Source organism: Ascaphus truei, chromosome 5, assembly GCF_040206685.1.
Source record: "Ascaphus truei isolate aAscTru1 chromosome 5, aAscTru1.hap1, whole genome shotgun sequence".
Classification (NCBI taxonomy): domain Eukaryota; kingdom Metazoa; phylum Chordata; class Amphibia; order Anura; family Ascaphidae; genus Ascaphus; species Ascaphus truei.
In genome coordinates, this window is record NC_134487.1 from 5,765,020 (window position 1) to 5,786,376 (window position 21,357).

General features: G+C 54.3%; 1 protein-coding gene across 4 annotated transcripts in view; it reads right to left on the reverse strand.

Moving 5' to 3' along the window:
- CCDC136 (coiled-coil domain containing 136) overlaps window positions 1-21,357 on the reverse strand; it is a 137,166-nt gene that overhangs the window by 89,464 nt on the left and 26,345 nt on the right. For all 4 annotated transcript variants that reach the window (XM_075599268.1, XM_075599269.1, XM_075599270.1 and 1 more), the window contains exons 4-5: window positions 19,096-19,170; window positions 16,920-17,234 (exon numbers count right to left, since the gene is read on the reverse strand). In XM_075599268.1, the coding sequence (XP_075455383.1) occupies window positions 16,920-17,234; window positions 19,096-19,170 (390 nt within the window). The remainder of the gene's footprint in view (window positions 1-16,919; window positions 17,235-19,095; window positions 19,171-21,357) is intronic.

Below are 21,357 nucleotides of genomic sequence, written 5' to 3' on the forward strand. Positions count from 1 at the left end.
GTAATTGTATGTTCTTGTAATCCCTTTTCTCTAATCTAAGCACTGTATTTTTATATGTATATATATATATATATATATATATACAGGGTTGCAGACCTGTCTAAGACATGCAAATGAACATACAGTAATATTTACAGTTGCTATATATATATATATATATATACAGTGCTCGACAAACCCGGTCGCCCACTCGCCAGGCACGAACGGAAATTGGCCCGTGGCCAGCTACTTTTTCCCCCTGCTCTGCGCAAATTTTAAAAAAATTAAAAAAAAAAATAACAAAAAAATATCCTCCTGGCTGATTGGCCAATTGGTCGTGACGCGGAATGGAGCCCTTCTCTGCAGGGGTAATTACTTCTCCTCGCGCGCGCGGTCCGTCTCCGTCTCCTGCCCGCGCTTCCCTCCTCATCCCCTCCAGTCTCCGCTCCTGTCGGGCAAGAGATGACAGCAGGGGATTTCTCCCCCCATCTCCCCCCCCCCCTGCCCCGCTTGTCCTCCGGTTCTGCTCCTGTCCCTGTGGCTGCTCGCGCGGGGCAGGAGATGACAGCGGGCGATGTTCCCCCGTCCCGGTTGCCCTACGGTCCCCGCTTTCCCCCAGTGCCAGTGGCTGCTCCCGATGCCAGCAGGGGTGTTCCCCTCGGTCCCCGTGGCTGTCTCCGCTTCCCCACCCCCCCACAAATGTAAAAAAATAAATAAATAACAAAAAAAAATATCTTCCTGGCTGATTGGCCGTGACGCGGTCGTGACGCGGAATGGAGCCCTTCTCTGCAGGGGTAAGTAATGGCTGCTCCTCGCGTGCGCGGTCCCTGTCTCCTGCTCGCGCTTCCCTTCTCATCCCCTCAGTCTCCGCTCCTGTCCCCGTGGCTGCTCGCGTGGGGCAGGAGATGACGGCAGGGGATTTCCCCCCCACCCACTCCCCCGTCCCGCTTGCCCTCCGGTTCCGCTCCTGTCCCCGTGGCTGCTCGCGTGGGGCAGGAGATGACAGCGGGGAATGTTCCCCCCCCCCCCGCCAAACCTGCTTCCCCTTTGGTCTCCGCTCCTGTCCCAGTGGCTGCTCGCGCGGGGCAGGGGATTTCCCCCCCCTGTCCCGCTTGCCCTCCGGTTCCACAGAGTGTGTGTGTATGAGAGTGTGTGTGTGTGTATGTATGAGAGAGAGTGGTGTGTGTGTGTGTATGTGTGTATGTATGAGAGACAGTGGTGTGTGTGTGTGTGTCTGTGTGTCTGTGTGTGTGTAGGACACCAAAGGTACCCCCCACCCCACCCAGTCAGTCATCCCCCCACCCCACCCAGTCAGTCATCCCCCCACCCCACCCAGTCATCCCCCCACCCCAAGCAGTCAGTCATCCCCCCACCCAGTCAGTCATCCCCCCACCCCACCCAGTCAGTCATCCCCCCACCCAGTCAGTCATCCCCCCATCCCACCCAGTCAGTCATCCCCCCACCCCACCCAGTCAGTCATACTCCCCCCCACCCAGTCAGTCATCCCCCCACCCCACCCAGTCAGTCATCCCCCCACCCAGTCAGTCATCCCCCCATCCCACCCAGTCAGTCACCCCCCACCCCACCCAGTCAGTCATACTCCCCCCCACCCAGTCAGTCATACTCCCCCCCACCCAGTCAGTCATACTCCCCCCACCCAGTCAGTCATACTCCCCCCCACCCAGTCAGTCATACCCCCCCAGTCAGTCATACCCCCCCACCCAGTAAGTCATACCCCCCCCCCCACCCAGTCAGTCATACCCCCTCAGTCAGTCATACCCCCCACCCAGTCAGTCATACCCCCCCACCCAGTCAGTCATACCCCCCCACCCAGTCAGTCATAACCCCCCCCCCACTCAGTCAGTCATAACCCCCCCCCACCCAGTCAGTCATACCCCCCCCACCCAGTCAGTCATACCCCCCACCCAGTCAGTCATACCCCCCCCACCCAGTCATACCCCCCCACCCAGTCAAACCCCCTCCACCCAGTCAGTCATACACCCCCACCCAGTCAGTCAGTCATACCCCCCCACCCAGTCAGTCACCCCCCCACCCAGTCAGTCATCCCACCCCCCTGCCCAGTCACCCCACCCAGTCAGACAGTCAGTAATCCCCACCCAGTCAGTCAGTAATCCCCACCCAATCACCCACCCAGTCACCCCACCCAATCACCCCACCCAATCACCCACCCAGTCACCCCATCACCCCACCCAGTCACCCCATCACCCCACCCAGTCACCCCATCACCCCACCCAGTCTCCGCATCACCCCACCCAGTCACCCCATCCCCCCACAATCACCCTCTCTCCGTCTCTCACCCTCTCTCCCTCTGTCTCTCCCTCTCTCTCTCCCTCTCTCTCACCCTCTCTCTCACCCTCTCTCCGTCTCTCTCTCACCCTCTCTCGGTCTCTCTCTCACCCTCTCTCCGTCCTCTCTCCATCTCTCTCTCACCCTCTCTCCGTCTCTCTCTCACCCTCTCTCCGTCTCTCTCTCACCCTCTCTCCATCTCTCTCTCACCCTCTCTCCGTCTCTCTCTCACCCTCTCTCCGTCTCTCTCTCACCCTCTCTCCGTCTCTCTCTCACCCTCTCTCCGTCTCTCTCTCTCTCTCTCTCTCTCTCTCTCTCTCTCTCTCTGTCTCACCCTCTCTCTGTCTCACCCTCTCTCTGTCTCACCCTCTCTCTGTCTCACCCTCTCTCTGTCTCAAAATCTGGATCTGGAAATCTTATTTACCCTGTATATCTTAACTGCCCTATACTACACCGAAATAACCTATACTGCTTTCTTCCAGATCTGAGTCAGATCTTCACACAGAAGACATTGGAATCCCCCGTAACCCAGAAGACAGGTAGGGAACACATCCCCTCCAATGTATAACATTGTGGGAATGAGGTACCTGGACATTGAGGGTCTGCGGATCAGGTAAGATCCCAGGTGGGATTGCTGCTTTAAACATTCTGAAGCGGGGGCATCCAGGCACTAGTTAAGGGGTGCAGGAAACTAGTCATTCACATCTGGCTTTTTTTTCTAGATTCGACATTTATACACACACACACACACACACACAAAACAAGGACTAATTGTAGTATAATGTAATACAATAAATAAACTTATGTCAAAAACGAATGTTCTTACTAGAAATTTATTAAATGTATTTCATTTATGGGTTTTTTTAAATGCGGGGCTGGGGGCGGGATTAGAGGCGGGGTTGGGGGCGGGACTAGAGGCGGGGTTGGGGCGGGACTAGGTGGCGAGTAGATTTTTTGGTTCGGCGAGTAGATTTTTGGGTGATTTGTCAAGCACTGTATATATATATATATATATATATATATATATATAAAAACAAACATCACAGCTTGCACTCAATGTACTGGTTCATATAGACAGGTGCTAGTCTCAAATAACAGAAATACAACATTACCATTATCTCGTCCGGTAAAGAAAGACTGCACTCGGTTCAGTAATCATGAAAATCTGTATTGGGCATCTGAATAGAAAAGATAAGTCACCCAATCCGACGTTTCGGTCCTGGAATAGGACCTTTCTCAAGGGGGTGCAATGACAAACTGACAGACAAGCATATATATACCCTCACCACATGTGACAAACACACCTGACTCACATTACCTACAAGCAAAATCTCTGCAAAAATCACCTGCCAGGTGTGTGTAATGAGCCCTCGCCATCTTGGAGGGGGTGTCTGTGAAGGTAATGACCTCACTGATCTGCCTTCATTCACTGCTACTATGTATCTACCCTATAGTTAGTTCAGTCTTGCAGCCTGTCTGCCTGCCAGAACGACCACTAGATGGCGTACCTGCCCATTCCCAAGCTAAAGTCAATGGGGCATGCAGAAAGAGTGAAGGACAGCCACAGGCTGTCTATACAGGCAGCAACAAAGCACCAATCAACCCAAAACATGGAGATAATGATATAGCAAACTATGGGGAGAAAAAAAGGGAGTAATGCTTCCCATAAATAACAACTGATAATGCAGCCAAAATACCCCTTACAGCACATAAATAAACTGGATCAATCCTATGGGACAAGGCTCATCAAACATAACAGTGTAACATAGAAACCATCCACACTAACACAAAAGGGAAGGGATCTGTGAACACACGAGGGAAATACATATTTACACAAAGAAAACTAAAAACAATTTAGTCACGCCGTGTCTGATATCTGTACATACTACTACCCTACAGTACCCTATATCCCAGAGTCACACACAGAGAGACTGAGACAAAATGCAGGAAGATAATACAATGACTGCAGCAGCAGCGCACCGTACGTTTCATGTGCATGCAGTAAGGAACAGCAGAACTACAGTAAATGAAAGGCCAATTATAAAAAAGGCCAATTATAGAAAGCATCCCAAATTAAGGTCCTCATTAAGACCCTTTAGGGTCACCGTCTAAAGATTATATATGAGTCTTGCTTCCATTTGCAATAACAGTTTGTTCCTATTGCCGCCCCTGTTTGAAACACGTGCCTGTGCGATCGGCATGCAACGGAACGTGGCCAGGCTGTGTTTCAGATTTTTAAAGTGCCTAGCCACTGGCTGGTGTTTCAACTCATCATTCTATTTCCAACTGATGGGAACCGCGATGGGGTCCAATATGGCCCCATCGTATGCGAATCTCTATATGGATGCCTACGAGCAAACTCACCTCCTCAACGATGCACCACACTCGGAGGGCATTCTACATTACAACAGATATATAGATGATATCTTCATGCTTTGGAAAGGGACAGAGCAGGATCTGTCGGAGTTTGTGGCACACATCAATGGGATACCAGCCACCATCAGGTTCACAGAAAGTCATGGCACAAAGGAATTCAACTATTTGGATACAGTGGTCTTTCTGGATGATGGGAAGCTCGGGACATGGGTCTTCCACAAACCAACGGATAGAAACACTCTGCTGGATGCCAGGAGCCATCATCCAGCTACATTGAAAAAGGGTCTTCCATACTCACAGATGCTGAGAGCCAAGCACATCACTAGTAATCCCTTGGAGGTGGATGCTGCGTTAGAGAAGATGGCGGATCGCTTCAGACAAAGAGGGTATGACAATGGAGAAATAGAACAAGCCCTTATTAAGGCCAGAAACAAGACCAGGGTGGAGCTTCTGACACCGGTCAACAAAACACAGGACATTGATCGTTTTAATGTTGTCTCAACATATAGTACATCCTCGAGGTTGATACAAAACAGTATCAGGGACAACTGGCTCATTCTAACTAACGATATAACAAAAAGAGGTGGCAGCTGAAAGCTCTTTCCAATTTTTTTAAGAGAGGGCGTAGCGTGGGGGACACGCTTACTTCAGCAGATCCTGTGGATAAATACTCTACCAGAACGACCTGGCTCAAACAATCACCTGGAGTCTACAAATGCAAGGGTTGTGTTAATTGTCAATACCTTCTGTTAGGTAAAACCTATGCACACCCACACAGTGGTTTTCCCATAAAAATCTCGCATTTCTTAAACTGCGAATCACGCCTTTTTTATGATTGGCCTTTTTTATAATTGGCCTTTCATTTACTGTAGTTCTGCTGCTCCTTACTGCATGCACATGAAACGTACGGTGCGCTGCTGCTGCAGTCATTGTATTATCTTCCTGCCTGCTGTCTCAGTCTCTCTGTGTGTGACTCTGGGATATAGGGTACTGTAGGGTAGTAGTATGTACAGATATCCGACACGGCGTGACTAAATTGTTTTTAGTTTTCTTTGTGTAAATATGTATATCCCTCGTGTGTTCACAGATCCCTTCCCTTTTGTGTTAGTGTGGATGGTTTCTATGTTACACTGTTATGTTTGATGAGCCTTGTCCCATAGGATTGATCCAGTTTATTTATGTGCTGTAAGGGGTATTTTGGCTGCATTATCAGTTGTTATTTATGGGAAGCATTGCTCCCTTTTTTTCTCCCCATAGTTTGCTATATCATTATCCCCATTTTTTGGTGTGATTGGTGCTTTGTTGCTGCCTGTATAGACAGCCTGTGGCTGTCCTTCACTCTTTCTGCATGCCCCATTGACTTTAGCTTGGGAATGGGCAGGTACGCCATCTAGTGGTCGTTCTGGCAGGCAGACAGGCTGCAAGACTGAACTAACTATAGGGTAGATACATAGTAGCAGTGAATGAAGGCAGATCAGTGAGGTCATTACCTTCACAGACACCCCCTCCAAGATGGCGAGGGCTCATTACACACACCTGGCAGGTGATTTTTGCAGAGATTTTGCTTGTAGGTAATGTGAGTCAGGTGTGTTTGTCACATGTGGTAAGGATATATACTGTATATGCTTGTCTGTCAGTTTGTCATTGCACCCCCTTGAGAAAGGTCCTATTCCAGGACCGAAACGTCGGATTGGGTGATTTATCTTTTCTATTCAGATGCCCAATACAGATTTTCATGATTACTGAACCGACTGCAGTCTTTCTTTACCGGACGATTATATATATATATATTATATATATATAAAAACATAGAGAGTATTTACATTTTCGGACACATTTTTCTGCAACAGATTTTTGTGTTAAGTGCATAGTTTATCTATTATAAACAGGGACCTGGGCAAATATTAATTTTACATCTTATTTTTATTTGCATTTCTCGGGTGGTGGAAGCGTGCAGATATGATTACAATTGAGTAACGGGTTAATATTAGCTCATTGGAGGTACCTTGCGGAGGAGAAAGGTGAGTTGGCTAGAGTAGCTGTGTGTATTAACCCTGGTTGCATATCTAAGTCACGTGCTCACTTGTGTGCTGTTCGCGACAAGTGGTATATGAGGATGGATTTAGGGGAGATGTTACTCATTTGAGGGACCTTTGCGGAGGTGAAAGGTGGGACAGCATGCGAGCTGTGTATTAAACCTTGTCCTGTATGCAGGTCACGTGCTCCCGGGTGTACTGTTCGTGACAAATGGTATATGAGGACGGATTTAGGGGAGATGTTACTAATTTGAGGGACCTTTGCGGAGGTGAAAGGTGGGACAGCATGCGAGCTGTGTATTAAACCTTGTCCTGTATGCAGGTCACGTGCTCCCGGGTGTACTGTTCGTGACAAATGGTGGCATAGCCGAGGGATAATAATTTGTATTTTTGTAAATATCAGAGCATTTTAGTGGTTTGCGTTTATGCCTGCGGCCAAACGAAACACCAAAAAGTGACTGACCCGTGTGAGACGCGAGAGATCACAGCTCAGTACCCCAAAGCTATTACTGTCACGGGAGACGAAGTCCAAAATAGGAACCATACAGCCCCACCGATGCAGCATGGGACACAGGAAATCATGGGAGACCAGGTACATACACCTTTTTACCGGGAGCAAGACCAAAATGTAAAATAAATTGCGTTTATTTCTTGGAAACAGACATACACACAGTGGATTACAATAATACAGGAGAAAACACAACTACTGGGGGTTTGGGATGAAAAACTAAACTTCCTTGACCTAAATAAAGTCTTTAATAAGTCCGTTGTAGGACCGGGACTTAGCCCCAAAAGTCCTGGGACGCAAATCAGCGCGAGCCTCCAGCAGCTACCGCGCTTTCCACTCCAAATGGTGCTGAAAGTCTGGCTTAGAAACTTTTCTGCTTAAAGTCCTGTAGCTGTTTCCTTGCTGTCTCCGCCGGGCTTCTTTGTGAAGGTGACAATCCTTTGGGCTTGGAGTCACGACTTGGACCGGTCTGGGGATCACATCCCTGGGCTGGCTACTAACTTTGTTTTATAACATTTGCAAAGTCAGTCCCACAGGATTACCGCCAACCCGCAACGTGGGGACTTTACTGCTAGCCATTCACATGCTTGCCAATCGTGCGACGCCTGGCACCTGAGCTTCAGCATAGCAAAGGGGCATGTGCGGACATCACCATCTTGCCCACTTGTCATGCAGAGCCCAGGTGCCTCTCAGTCTAGGGAGGTGACTACTGGCCGGAATCGCCTGTAATCAGCCCAGGACTTGGATACTTAACTCGGCCACCCTGCACAGGTGGCTGCTCACACTTCTGGCAGCAAGTGTCACTTTGATCCACGGACTTAGGACAGACTTAGTGTCACCACACCCTGGTAGCCCAAAAGCCCCCTGTGGAGTCCTGCAGTAAAAGGACCCAGCTTATGTTACAATGGATAAGTATAACATATTTTAAAACATGCCAGCTTTAATAAAATATATCTTATGCCCTGTCTTTATTACAATGTATTAAGTCTGTTGGTGTGAGAGATAAGAGTGAAAACCTTAATTGAGTTTCCCCACTAGCCATATCCCTTACACTCTGCAAACTAGACTTTTTATTTTAATAACAGCCTCACAGTCTTATCCCTGACTGGAGTACCCCTCTGAACCCCTCATACCAGGGGTTGGGTTATCTGGGCATGAACTGGGCATTCTCCTGAGACTAGGGTCCCCTGCACTGTTCTGGGGATACCTGGCCCCCTGTGCCCCTTATCTTTGCCTTTTCTGGTCTGTGCTGAAGCAGGACATCGTGGCGGTGAGTTGCACAAACGTTTTCAGGGTAGGATTTTGACCGGAGCATTGGGCTTCCATGTAACCGAGAACCTGACCTGATTCCCGGGTACATGTTTGGGGCGTCCAATAACTTTGGAACCCCTCTACATAGCCACAATATGAAAGAAGGTTCTCCACAAAACCTCCTCTGAAACTCATAGCTTGCTAGCACCCCCCCCAGCAATCTCTGCTTGCTAGCACCCCCCCCCGGCAATCTCTGCTTGCTAGCACCTCCCCTCCCCCCCGGCAATCTCTGCGTGCTAGCACCCCCCTCCCCCCCTCGGCAATCTCTGCATGCTAGCAACCCCCCCAGCAATCTCTGCGTGCTAGCACCCCCCCTCCCCCCCCTCGGCAATCTCTGCTTGCTAGCAACCCCCCCCCAGCAATCTCTGCGTGCTAGCACCCCCCCTCCCCACCCCCTCGGCAATCTCTGCTTGCTAGCACAATCCTGGAAAGGTAAAAACACAGCCATTCTTTATTGTCGCACATTTTACATACATTGCACAGCAGAACATGTACAACAGGCAGGCCCAAGAGCTTGCACTCTAGGACCCCCAAACACAGCTCAGGGGCATCCAAGTGGGCTTAACCTTAATTAGTGAGCCTGGTTACCCCCGCAGCGTCACAATTATTCCGTGCTATTTTTATAAAACACACGAGCGGGCAGTTTCGTCCCCCCCCCCTCTTGTTTATCTTTGCTATTTTTTTATTTTGAGTAAAGTGTAGTGAATATGGCGGCTTTATACCGACGCCAGACGAAAGAGGCGCTGATGACTCAGTGTGAGGAGCGTCACCTCCAAGGTCTGGGTAAAAATAAAGAGGAGTTTATACAAATCTTGCTGGACAAGGGTTATTAATCCGCTAGCAAGTGGTCCCACTTTTCCCCTCCGCAAAGGTCCCTCAAATGGCCAATATCTCCCCTAAGTCAATCAGAATGTGTGAGGACGCAGTGTAGCGCACACACGCGCGAGGACACGGGGCGTAAGGACATAGCACGGTTACCCTGCAGTACGGCACACAGACAGAATGCAGCGCGGTTACCCTGCAGTACGGCACACAGGCAGGATGCAGCGCGGTTACCCTGCAGTACGGCACACACACACACAGGACACAGCGCGGTTACCCTGCAGTACGGCACACAGGCAGGACGCAGCGCGGTTACCCTGCAATACGGCACACAGACAGGACGCAGCGCGGTTACCCTGCAGTACGGCACACACAGACAGGACGCAGCGCGGTTACCCTGCAGTACGGCACACACACAGACAGGACACAGCGCGGTTACCCTGCAGTACGGCACACAGACAGGACGCAGCGCGGTTACCCTGCAGTACGGCACACACACAGACAGAATGCAGCGCGGTTACCCTGCAGTACGGCACACACACACACAGGATGCAGCGCGGTTACCCTGCAGTACGGCACACACACACACAGGATGCAGCGCGGTTACCCTGCAGTACTGCACACAGACAGGACGCAGCGCGGTTACCCTGCAGTACGGCACACACACAGACAGGGCGCAGCGCGGTTACCCTGCAGTACGGCACACACACAGGACGCAGCACGGTTACCCTGCAGTTACCCTGCAGTACGGCACACACACACAGACAGGACGCAGCGCGGTTACCCTGCAGTACGGCACACACACAGACAGGATACAGCGCGGTTACCCTGCAGTACGGCACACACAGACAGGACGCAGCGCGGTTACCCTGCAGTACGGCACACACACGCACACAGGACGCAGCGCGGTTACCCTGCAGTACGGCACACACACACAGACAGGACGCAGCGCGGTTACCCTGCAGTACGGCACACACACAGGACGCAGCGCGGTTACCCTGCAGTACGGCACACACACACACACAGGATGCAGCGCGGTTACCCTGCAGTATGGCACACACAGACAGGATGCAGCGCGGTTACCCTGCAGTACGGCACACACACAGACAGGACGACACGCGGTTACCCTGCAGTACGGCACACACACATGCAGGACGCAGCGCGGTTACCCTGCATTACGGCACACACACAGACAGGACGCAGCACGGTTACACTACAGTACGGCACACACACAGACAGGATGCAGCGCGGTTACACTGCAGTACGGCACACACACAGACAGGACGCAGCGCAGTTACCCTGCAGTACGGCACACACATAGACAGGACGCAGCGCAGTTACCCTGCAGTACGGCAAACACACAGACAGAATGAAGCGCAGTTACCCTGCAGTACGGCACACACAGACAGGACGCAGCGCGGTTACCCTGCAGTACGGCACACAGACAGGACGCAGGCAGTTACCCTGCGGTACGGCACACACACAGACAGGACGCAGCACGGTTACCCTGCAGTACGGCACACACACAGACAGGACGCAGCGCGGTTACCCTGCAGTACGGCACACACACAGACAGGACGCAGCGCGGTTACCCTGCAGTACGGCACACACACACACAGACAGGACGCAGGCAGTTACCCTGCAGTACGGCACACACAGACAGGACGCAGCACGGTTACCCTGCAGTACGGCACACACACACAGACAGGACGCAGGCAGTTACCCTGCAGTACGGCACACACACACACAGGACGCAGCACGGTTACCCTGCAGTACGGCACACACACACACAGGACGCAGCACGGTTACCCTGCAGTACGGCATACACACACAGGACGCAGCGCGGTTACCCTGCAGTACGGCACACAGACAGGCAGGACACAGCGCGGTTACCCTGCAGTACGGCAAACACGCAGGCAGCGCGGTTACTCTGCAGTACGGCACACAGACAGGACGCAGCGCGGTTACCCTGCAGTACAGCACACACGCAGGCAGCGCGGTTACTCTGCAGTACGGCACACAGACAGGACGCAGCGCGGTTACTCTGCAGTACGGCACACACACAGGACGCAGCGCGGTTACCCTGCAGTACGGCACACACACAGGACGCAGCGCGGTTACCCTGCAGTACGGCACACACACAGACAGGACGCAGCGCGGTTACCCTGCAGTACGACACACAGACAGGACGCAGCGCGGTTACCCTGCAGTACGGCACACACACAGGACGCAGCACGGTTACCCTGCAGTACGGCACACACACAGACAGGACGCAGCGCGGTTACCCTGCAGTACGGCACACACACACACAGGATGCAGCGCGATTACCCTGCAGTACGGCACACACACACACAGAACGCAGCGCGGTTACCCTGCAGTACGGCACACACACACACAGACAGGACGCAGCGCGGTTACCCTACAGTACGGCACACACACACATGCAGGACGCAGCGCAGTTACCCTGCAGTACGGCAAACACGCAGGCAGCGCGGTTACTCTGCAGTACGGCACACAGACAGGACGCAGCGCGGTTACCCTGCAGTACAGCACACACGCAGGCAGCACGGTTACTCTGCAGTACGGCACACAGACAGGACGCAGCGCGGTTACTCTGCAGTACGGCACACACACAGGACGCAGCGCGGTTACCCTGCAGTACGGCACACACACAGGACGCAGCGCGGTTACCCTGCAGTACGGCACACACACAGACAGGACGCAGCGCGGTTACCCTGCAGTACGACACACAGACAGGACGCAGCGCGGTTACCCTGCAGTACGGCACACACACAGGACGCAGCACGGTTACCCTGCAGTACGGCACACACACAGACAGGACGCAGCGCGGTTACCCTGCAGTACGGCACACACACACACAGGATGCAGCGCGATTACCCTGCAGTACGGCACACACACACACAGAACGCAGCGCGGTTACCCTGCAGTACGGCACACACACACACAGACAGGACGCAGCGCGGTTACCCTACAGTACGGCACACACACACATGCAGGACGCAGCGCAGTTACCCTGCAGTACGGCACACACACACACACACAGGACACAGCGCGGTTACCCTGCAGTACGGCACACACACACACAGGACGCAGCGCGGTTACCCTGCAGTACGGCACACACACACACAGGACGCAGCGCGGTTACCCTGCAGTACGACACACAGACAGGACGCAGCGCGGTTACCCTGCAGTACGGCACACACACAGGACGCAGCACGGTTACCCTGCAGTACGGCACACACACAGACAGGACGCAGCGCGGTTACCCTGCAGTACGGCACACACACACACAGGACGCAGCGCGGTTACCCTGCAGTACGGCACACAGACAGGCAGGACGCAGCGCGGTTACCCTGCAGTACGGCACACACACACACAGGACGCAGCGCGGTTACCCTGCAGTACGGCACACACACACACAGACAGGACGCAGCGCGGTTACCCTGCAGTACGGCACACACACACATGCAGGACGCAGCGCAGTTACCCTGCAGTACGGCACACACACACACACACACACACACACAGGACACAGCGCGGTTACCCTGCAGTACGGCACTCACACACACAGGACGCAGCGCGGTTACCCTGCAGTACGGCACACACACAGACAGGACGCAGCGCAGTTACCCTGCAGTACGGCACACACACACACAGGACGCAGCGCGGTTACCCTGCAGTACGACACACAGACAGGACGCAGCGCGGTTACCCTGCAGTACGGCACACACAGACAGGACGCAGCGCGGTTACCCTGCAGTACGGCACACACACACACAGGACGCAGCGCGGTTACCCTGCAGTACGGCACACACACAGACAGGACGAAGCGCGGTTACCCTGCAGTACGGCACACACACAGGACGCAGCGCGGTTACCCTGCAGTACGGCACACACACACACAGGACGCAGCGCGGTTACCCTGCAGTACGGCACACACAGACAGGACGCAGCGCGGTTACCCTGCAGTACGGCACACACACAGACAGGACGCAGCGCGGTTACCCTGCAGTACGGCACACACACACAGGACGCAGTGCAGTTACCCTGCAGTACGGCACACACACACAGGACGCAGCGCGGTTACCCTGCAGTACGGCACACAGACAGGCAGGACGCAGCGCGGTTACCCTGCAGTACGGCACAAACGCAGGCAGGACGCAGCGCGGTTACCCTGCAGTACGGCACACACACAGACAGGACGCAGCGCGGTTACCCTGCAGTACGGCACACACACAGACAGGACGCAGCGCGGTTACCCTGCAGTACGGCACACACACACACAGGATGCAGCGCGGTTACCCTGCAGTACGGCACACACACACACAGGATGCAGCGCGGTTACCCTGCAGTACGGCACACAGACAGGATGCAGCACAGTTACCCTGCAGTACGGCACACACACAGACAGAACGCAGCGTGGTTACCCTGCAGTACGGCACACACAGACAAAATGCAGCACAGTTACCCTGCAGTACGGCACACACACAGACAGGACGCAGCGCGGTTACCCTGCAGTACGACACACAGACAGGATGCAGCACAGTTACCCTGCAGTACGGCACACACACACACAGGATGCAGCGCGGTTACCCTGCAGTACGGCACACACACACACAGGATGCAGCGCGGTTACCCTGCAGTACGGCACACACACACACAGGACGCAGCGAGGTTACCCGGCAGTACGGCACACACACAGACAGGACGCAGCGCGTTTACCCTGCAGTACGGCACACACACAGACAGGACGCAGCGCGGTTACCCTGCAGTATGGCACACACACAGACAGGACGCAGCGCGGTTACCCTGCAGTACGGCACACACACAGACACACAGGACGCAGCGCGGTTACCCTGCAGTACGGCAGACACACAGGACGCAGCACGGTTACCCTGCACTACGGCACACACACAGGACGCAGCGCGGTTACCCTGCAGTACGACACACACACACACACACAGGATGTAGCGCGGTTACCCTGCAGTACGGCACACACACAGACAGGACGCAGCGCGGTTACCCTGCAGTACGGCACACACAGACAGGACGCAGCGCGGTTACCCTGCAGTACGGCACACACACAGACAGGACGCAGCGCGGTTACCCTGCAGTACGGCACACACACACATGATGCAGTGCGGTTACCCTGCAGTACGGCACACACACACACAGGATGCAGCGCGGTTACCCTGCAGTACGGCACACACACACACAGGATGCAGTGCGGTTACCCTGCAGTACGGCACACACACACAGGACGCAGCACAGTTACCCTGCAGTACGGCACACACACAGACAGGACGCAGCGCAGTTACCCTGCAGTACGGCACACACACACAGACAGGACGCAGCGCAGTTACCCTGCAGTACGGCACACACAGACAGGAAGCAGCACGGTTACACTGCAGTACGGCACACACACAGACAGGATGCAGCGCGGTTACCCTGCAGTACGGCACACAGACAGACAGGACGCAGCGCGGTTACCCTGCAGTACGGCACACACACAGACAGGACGCAGCGCGGTTACCCTGCAGTACGGCACACAGACAGACAGGACGCAGCGCGGTTACCCTGCAGTACGGCACACACACAGGACGCAGCGCGGTTACCCTGCAGTACGGCACACACACACAGACAGGACGCAGCGCGGTTACCCTGCAGTACGGCACACACACAGGACGCAGCGCGGTTACCCTGCAGTACGGCACACACACAGACAGGACGCAGCGCAGTTACCCTGCAGTACGGCACACACACAGACAGGACGCAGCGCGGTTACCCTGCAGTATGGCACACACACACACAGGACGCAGCGCGGTTACCCTGCAGTACGGCACACACACAGACAGGGCGCAGTGCAGTTACCCTGCAGTACGGCACACACAGACAGGGCGCAGTGCAGTTACCCTGCAGTACGGCACACACACAGACAGGACGCAGCGCAGTTACCCTGCAGTATGGCACACACACACACAGGACGCAGCGCGGTTACCCTGCAGTACGGCACACACACAGACAGGGCGCAGTGCAGTTACCCTGCAGTACGGCACACACACACACAGGATGCAGCGCAGTTACCCTGCAGTACGGCACACACACAGACAGGACGCAGCGCGGTTACCCTGCAGTACGGCACACACACAGACAGGACGCAGCGCGGTTACCCTGCAGTACGGCACACACAGACAGGATGCAGCGCGGTTACCCTGCAGTACGGCACACACAGACAGGACGCAGCGCGGTTACCCTGCAGTACGGCACACACAGACAGGATGCAGCGCGGTTACCCTGCAGTACGGCACACACACACACAGGATGCAGCGCTGTTACCCTGCAGTATGGCACACACACACACAGGACGCAGCGCGGTTACCCTGCAGTACGGCACACACACACACAGGACGCAGCGCAGTTACCCTGCAGTACGGCACACACACACAGGATGCAGCGCGGTTACCCTGGAGTACGGCACACACACACACAGGATGCAGCGCGGTTACCCTGCAGTACGGCACACACACACACAGGATGCAGCGCGGTTACCCTGCAGTACGGCACACACACACACAGGACGCAGCGCAGTTACCCTGCAGTACGGCACACACACACAGGATGCAGCGCGGTTACCCTGCAGTACGGCACACACACACACAGGACGCAGCGCGGTTACCCTGTAGTACGGCACACACACACACACACAGGACGCAGCGCGGTTACCCTGCAGTACGGCACACACACAGGACGCAGCGCTGTTACCCTGCAGTATGGCACACACACAGACAGGACGCAGCGCGGTTACCCTGCAGTACGGCACACACACACACAGGATGCAGCGCGGTTACCCTGCAGTACGGCACACACACAGGACGCAGCGCTGTTACCCTGCAGTACGGCACACACACAGACAGGACGCAGCGCGGTTACCCTGCAGTACGGCACACACACAAACACACAGGACGCAGCGCGGTTACCCTGCAGTACGGCACACACACAGGACGCAGCGCGGTTACCCTGCAGTACGGCACACACACAGACAGGACGCAGCGCGGTTACCCTGCAGTATGGCACACACAGACAGGATGCAGCGCAGTTACCCTGCAGTACGGCACACACACAGACAGGATGCAGCGCAGTTACCCTGCAGTACGGCACACAGACAGGACGCAGCGCGGTTACCCTGCAGTACGGCACACACACAGACAGGACGCAGCGCGGTTACCCTGCAGTACGGCACACACACACACAGGACGCAGCACGGTTACCCTGCAGTACGGCACACACACACACAGGACGCAGCACGGTTACCCTGCAGTACGGCACACACAGACAGGACGCAGCACGGTTACCCTGCAGTACGGCACACACACACAGGACGCAGCGCGGTTACCCTGCAGTACGGCACACACAGACAGGACGCAGCACGGTTACCCTGCAGTATGGCACACAGACAGACAGGACGCAGCGCGGTTACCCTGCAGTATGGCACACAGACAGACAGGACGCAGCGCGGTTACCCTGCAGTACGGCACACAGACAGGACGCAGCGCGGTTACCCTGCAGTACGGCTGGCCCCTGTCCTGCGTTGCTCACACCGCTCTTCATGCTGATCTCCGCTCTGAGGCTGGTTATCTCCATCTCGTACTCCTGCCGTGTGTCCTGCAGCTGGTGCAGCTCCGCACGTAGCCGGCACAGCTCCTCCTGCAGGGACGCAATGTCATTCTCCCTGTCGGACGCGGCCTCCTCCGCGGTGTGGCGCAGGGACAGGATCTCCTCCTGCGCACAGTGCAGCTCCTGCGATACCTCCACCAGCTCACACTCCTTCTCCTGCTCCAGGCTGTCCACCTCCTCCTGCACAGAGTGCAGCTGGGCTGCCGAGAGATAGCCGTGTGTCATATACACTGCCAGATAGCCGTGTGTCATATACACTGCCAGATAGCCGTGTGTCATATACACTGCCAGATAGCCGTGTGTCATATACACTGCCAGATAGCCGTGTGTCATATACACTGCCAGATAGCCGTGTGTCATATACACTGCCAGATAGCCGTGTGTCATATACACTGCCAGATAGCCGTGTGTCATATACACTGCCAGATAGCCGTGTGTCATAGACACTGCCAGATAGCTGTGTGTCATATACACTGCCAGATAGCCGTGTGTCATATACACTGCCAGATAGCTGTGTGTCATATACACTGCCAGATAGCCGTGTGTCATATACACTGCCAGATAGCCGTGTGTCATATACACTGCCAGATAGCCGTGTGTCATATACACTGCCAGATAGCCGTGTGTCATATACACTGCCAGATAGCCGTGTGTCATATACACTGCCAGATAGCCGTGTGTCATATACACTGCCAGATAGCCGTGTGTCATATACACTGCCAGATAGCCGTGTGTCATATACACTGCCAGATAGCCGTGTGTCATATACACTGCCAGATAGCCGTGTGTCATATACACTGCCAGATAGCCGTGTGTCATATACACTGCCAGATAGCCGTGTGTCATAGACACTGCCAGATAGCCGTGTGTCATAGACACTGGTAGACAGCCGTGTGTGTGATGCTCGGACAGATAGCCATGTGCGTGATGCTCGGACAGATAGCCGTGTGTGTGATGCTAGGACAGATAGCCGCGTGTGTGATGCTCGGACAGATAGCCGTGTGTGTGATACACTGAGATAGCTTTGTGTGTGTGTGTGTATGTGTGTGATATACACTGACAGATAGCTGTAAGTCAGGCTGAGATATAGTTGTGTGTCACAGTGACAGATAGCTGCATGTCAGCCATAAATAGTTGTGTTTGTTACAGTTAGAGATTGATGTGCGTATAACAGTTAGAGATAGCTGTGTGTCACAATAACAAATAGCTGTGTGTGTCACTGTGAGAGATAGCTGTACATGTCTGTAAGGGAGTGAAGGAGTTACCACACACTACAAGGGTAAGGAAACTACACATTGATGTCAAGTTTTCTACATGAGCTGTCTGAGGTGTGAAATGAACGGATTAAACAGGGTTTAAAAGGCAGGAAGTGAGCACCTGTCAGAGTCCCTGTTGGAGTCCCTGTTAGAGTTCCTTTTCCTGGCCTGCATGAGAGGAGGGTCACAGAGGATTGCCTGTGACCCAGCTGGGATTCACACCCAGCACAAACCGAGCTCCAGCCCGCAGGGATCCAGGCTTCTTGTTCACCAGAGGGATTTGCCTGGGAACAGCGGGGAACCCAAAGCCCCGCACAGCAGAGAAACCGGCACAGAAATAAGGCAACAGACTTCCTGGGAGCAGCAGGACTGCAACACCTGCATCTGATGTTGACCTGGAGAAACCGGAGATGCCGGACCAGCACACTCCGATAAGGACTTTATATATTGTTCCCTGGTAATTTTTTATATGATTTGGACTGGTAACTGGCTTATCCAGCCAGTCAGAAAGTTAGGGACTGTACTATTTATTTAGTCTCCTAACATGGAGTAGGCTTTCTTTTTATGCTTTGTGTTTTGCCTTAAAGGGACAGTGTGCCCAATGTGTTGTTGTGTTTGTGGAGAAATAAACCACGCAACGTTTTGGTTCACCCTAAAATGCATTGTGTGGACTCTTAACTGACCTTGCCTACAGGCCTCTCAGTTAATGTCATTGAGAGATAATTCTGTGTCACAATAACAGATATCTCTGTCACAGTGAGAGATAGCTGTGCATGTCACAGTGACAGATAGCTGTGCACCTCACCCTGCAGTCTCTGGATCTGCTTGGTGAATATCTCCGCTTGCTGAGCGCTGGCCAATCTCTCCTCTTCCAGGATACCTGCAGAAAAGAGGTCACAGGTCAGCCAGCTCCTGATATAAGAACACTTCCTCACAGCCCTGACTTCCCCCACTCACATGGGAGGAACCCGTTATAAGGACACCTCTTCACATTCCCAACTTCCCCCCTCACATGGGAGGAGCACCTGTTATAAGAACACTTCCTCACCACCATCCAATTGCATGCTATTCATTAAAGTGAGATAGTGCCAATCGGGATAACCGCACGGAAAGTCCCATTGACGTAAATGGACTTGAACAGGAGTTTCTGTGCGTTAGAACCCAGCGGGCACTATTTTAAGTAATGTTTCTCTCGTTAGAGGACATGAAGGTTTCGAGTGACCGCCTAGTCCCATGGGCTCATTGTAATAAATAAAATACAAAATATTATTTTGAACTGACTTGTAAAAAACAGGCGGGGCGCTGACATACACAGACCGCGATATGCGGTCTGTAGGGAGCGGGAGCCGGAGCTGGAGGTGGGCGGGAGTGGGAGGTTTGAGCGGGAGGGGGGGCGTGGCTTGAGCGGAGGGACCCGCTACTCTCCCCCCCTCCCTCCACGGCTCGGGTAAGTTAAGCAACACACACACACACACTGACAGAGGCAGGCACACACATACACACACACACACACACACACACACACAGACAAAGGCAGGCACTCACGCACTCAGCCACACACATACACACACACAGACAGGCACGCACGCACTCAGACGCACTCAGACACACACACAGACAGGCACTCACGCACTCAGACACACACACACACACACACACAGACAGAGGCAGGCACTCACGCACTCAGGCACACACATACACACACACAGACAAACACGCACGCACGCACTCAGACACACACACAGACAGGCACTCACGCTGCTTTCTCTCCACACTCCTCCCCGCTCCCCGAAGCCTCTCCTCCTCCCGAAGCCTCCCCTCCCCATTGGCTCACAGCCACACCACGTGACGCGTCAACGCTAGGGATCACCATTCTCTTGTATCCCATAGCGGCTGACGCGCCACAGCGTGTAGTGCGCTGTGCCGCCAGGGGGGACCGGGACCGGCTCCGCAGGATTCCCCTGCTGGTGGGGAACTCGCGTGTGGCCGCCCGCGCCAACGAGCGCAGCGGGACCGAGGCCTAAGAGCTGTGCAGGGAGATGCAGCTCTCTCTGTGCAGGGAGATCGCCTGTAAGAGCTGTGCAGGGAGATGCAGCTCTCTCTGTGCAGGGAGATCACCTGTAAGAGTTGTGCAGGGAGATCGCCAGTAAGAGCTGTGCAGGGAGATGCAGCTCTCTCTGTGCAGGGAGATCGCCTGTAAGAGCTGTGCAGGGAGATGCAGCTCTCTCTGTGCAGGGAGATCACCTGTAAGAGTTGTGCAGGGAGATCGCCAGTAAGAGCTGTGCAGGGAGATGCAGCTCTCTCTGTGCAGGGAGATGCAGCTCTCTCTCTGTGCAGGGAGATTGCCTGTAAGAGCTGTGAAGGGAGATGCAGCTCTCTCTGCAGGGAGATCGCCTGTAAGAGCTGTGCAGGGAGATGCAGCTCTCTCTGTGCAGGGAGATCGCCTGTGAGAGCTGTGCAGGGAGATGCAGCTCTCTCTGTGCAGGGAGATTGCCTGTAAGAGCTGTGCAGGGAGACGCAGCTCTCTGTGCAGGGAGATCGCCTGTAAGAGCTGTGCAGGGAGATGCAGCTCTCTCTGTGCAGGGAGATCGCCTGTAAGAGCTGTGCAGGGAGACGCAGCTCTCTGTGCAGGGAGATCGCCTGTAAGAGCTGTGCAGGGAGACGCAGCTCTCTATGCAGGGAGATCGCCTGTAAGAGCTGTGCAGGGAGATGCAGCTCTCTCTGTGCAGGGAGATCGCCTGTAAGAGCTGTGCAGGGAGACGCAGCTCTCTGTGCAGGGAGATCGCCTGTAAGAGCTGTGCAGGGAGATGCAGCTCTCTCTGTGTGCAGGGAGATCGCCTGTAAGAGCTGTGCAGGGAGATGCAGCTCTCTCTGTGCAGGGAGATTGCCTGTAAGAGCTGTGCAGGGAGATGCAGCTCTCTCTGTGCAGGGAGATCGCCTGTAAGGGATGTGCAGGGAGATGCAGCTCTCTCTGTGCAGGGAGATCGCCTGTAAGGGATGTGCAGGGAGATGCAGCTCTCTGTGCAGGGAGATCGCCTGTAAGGGATGTGCAGGGAGATGCAGCTCT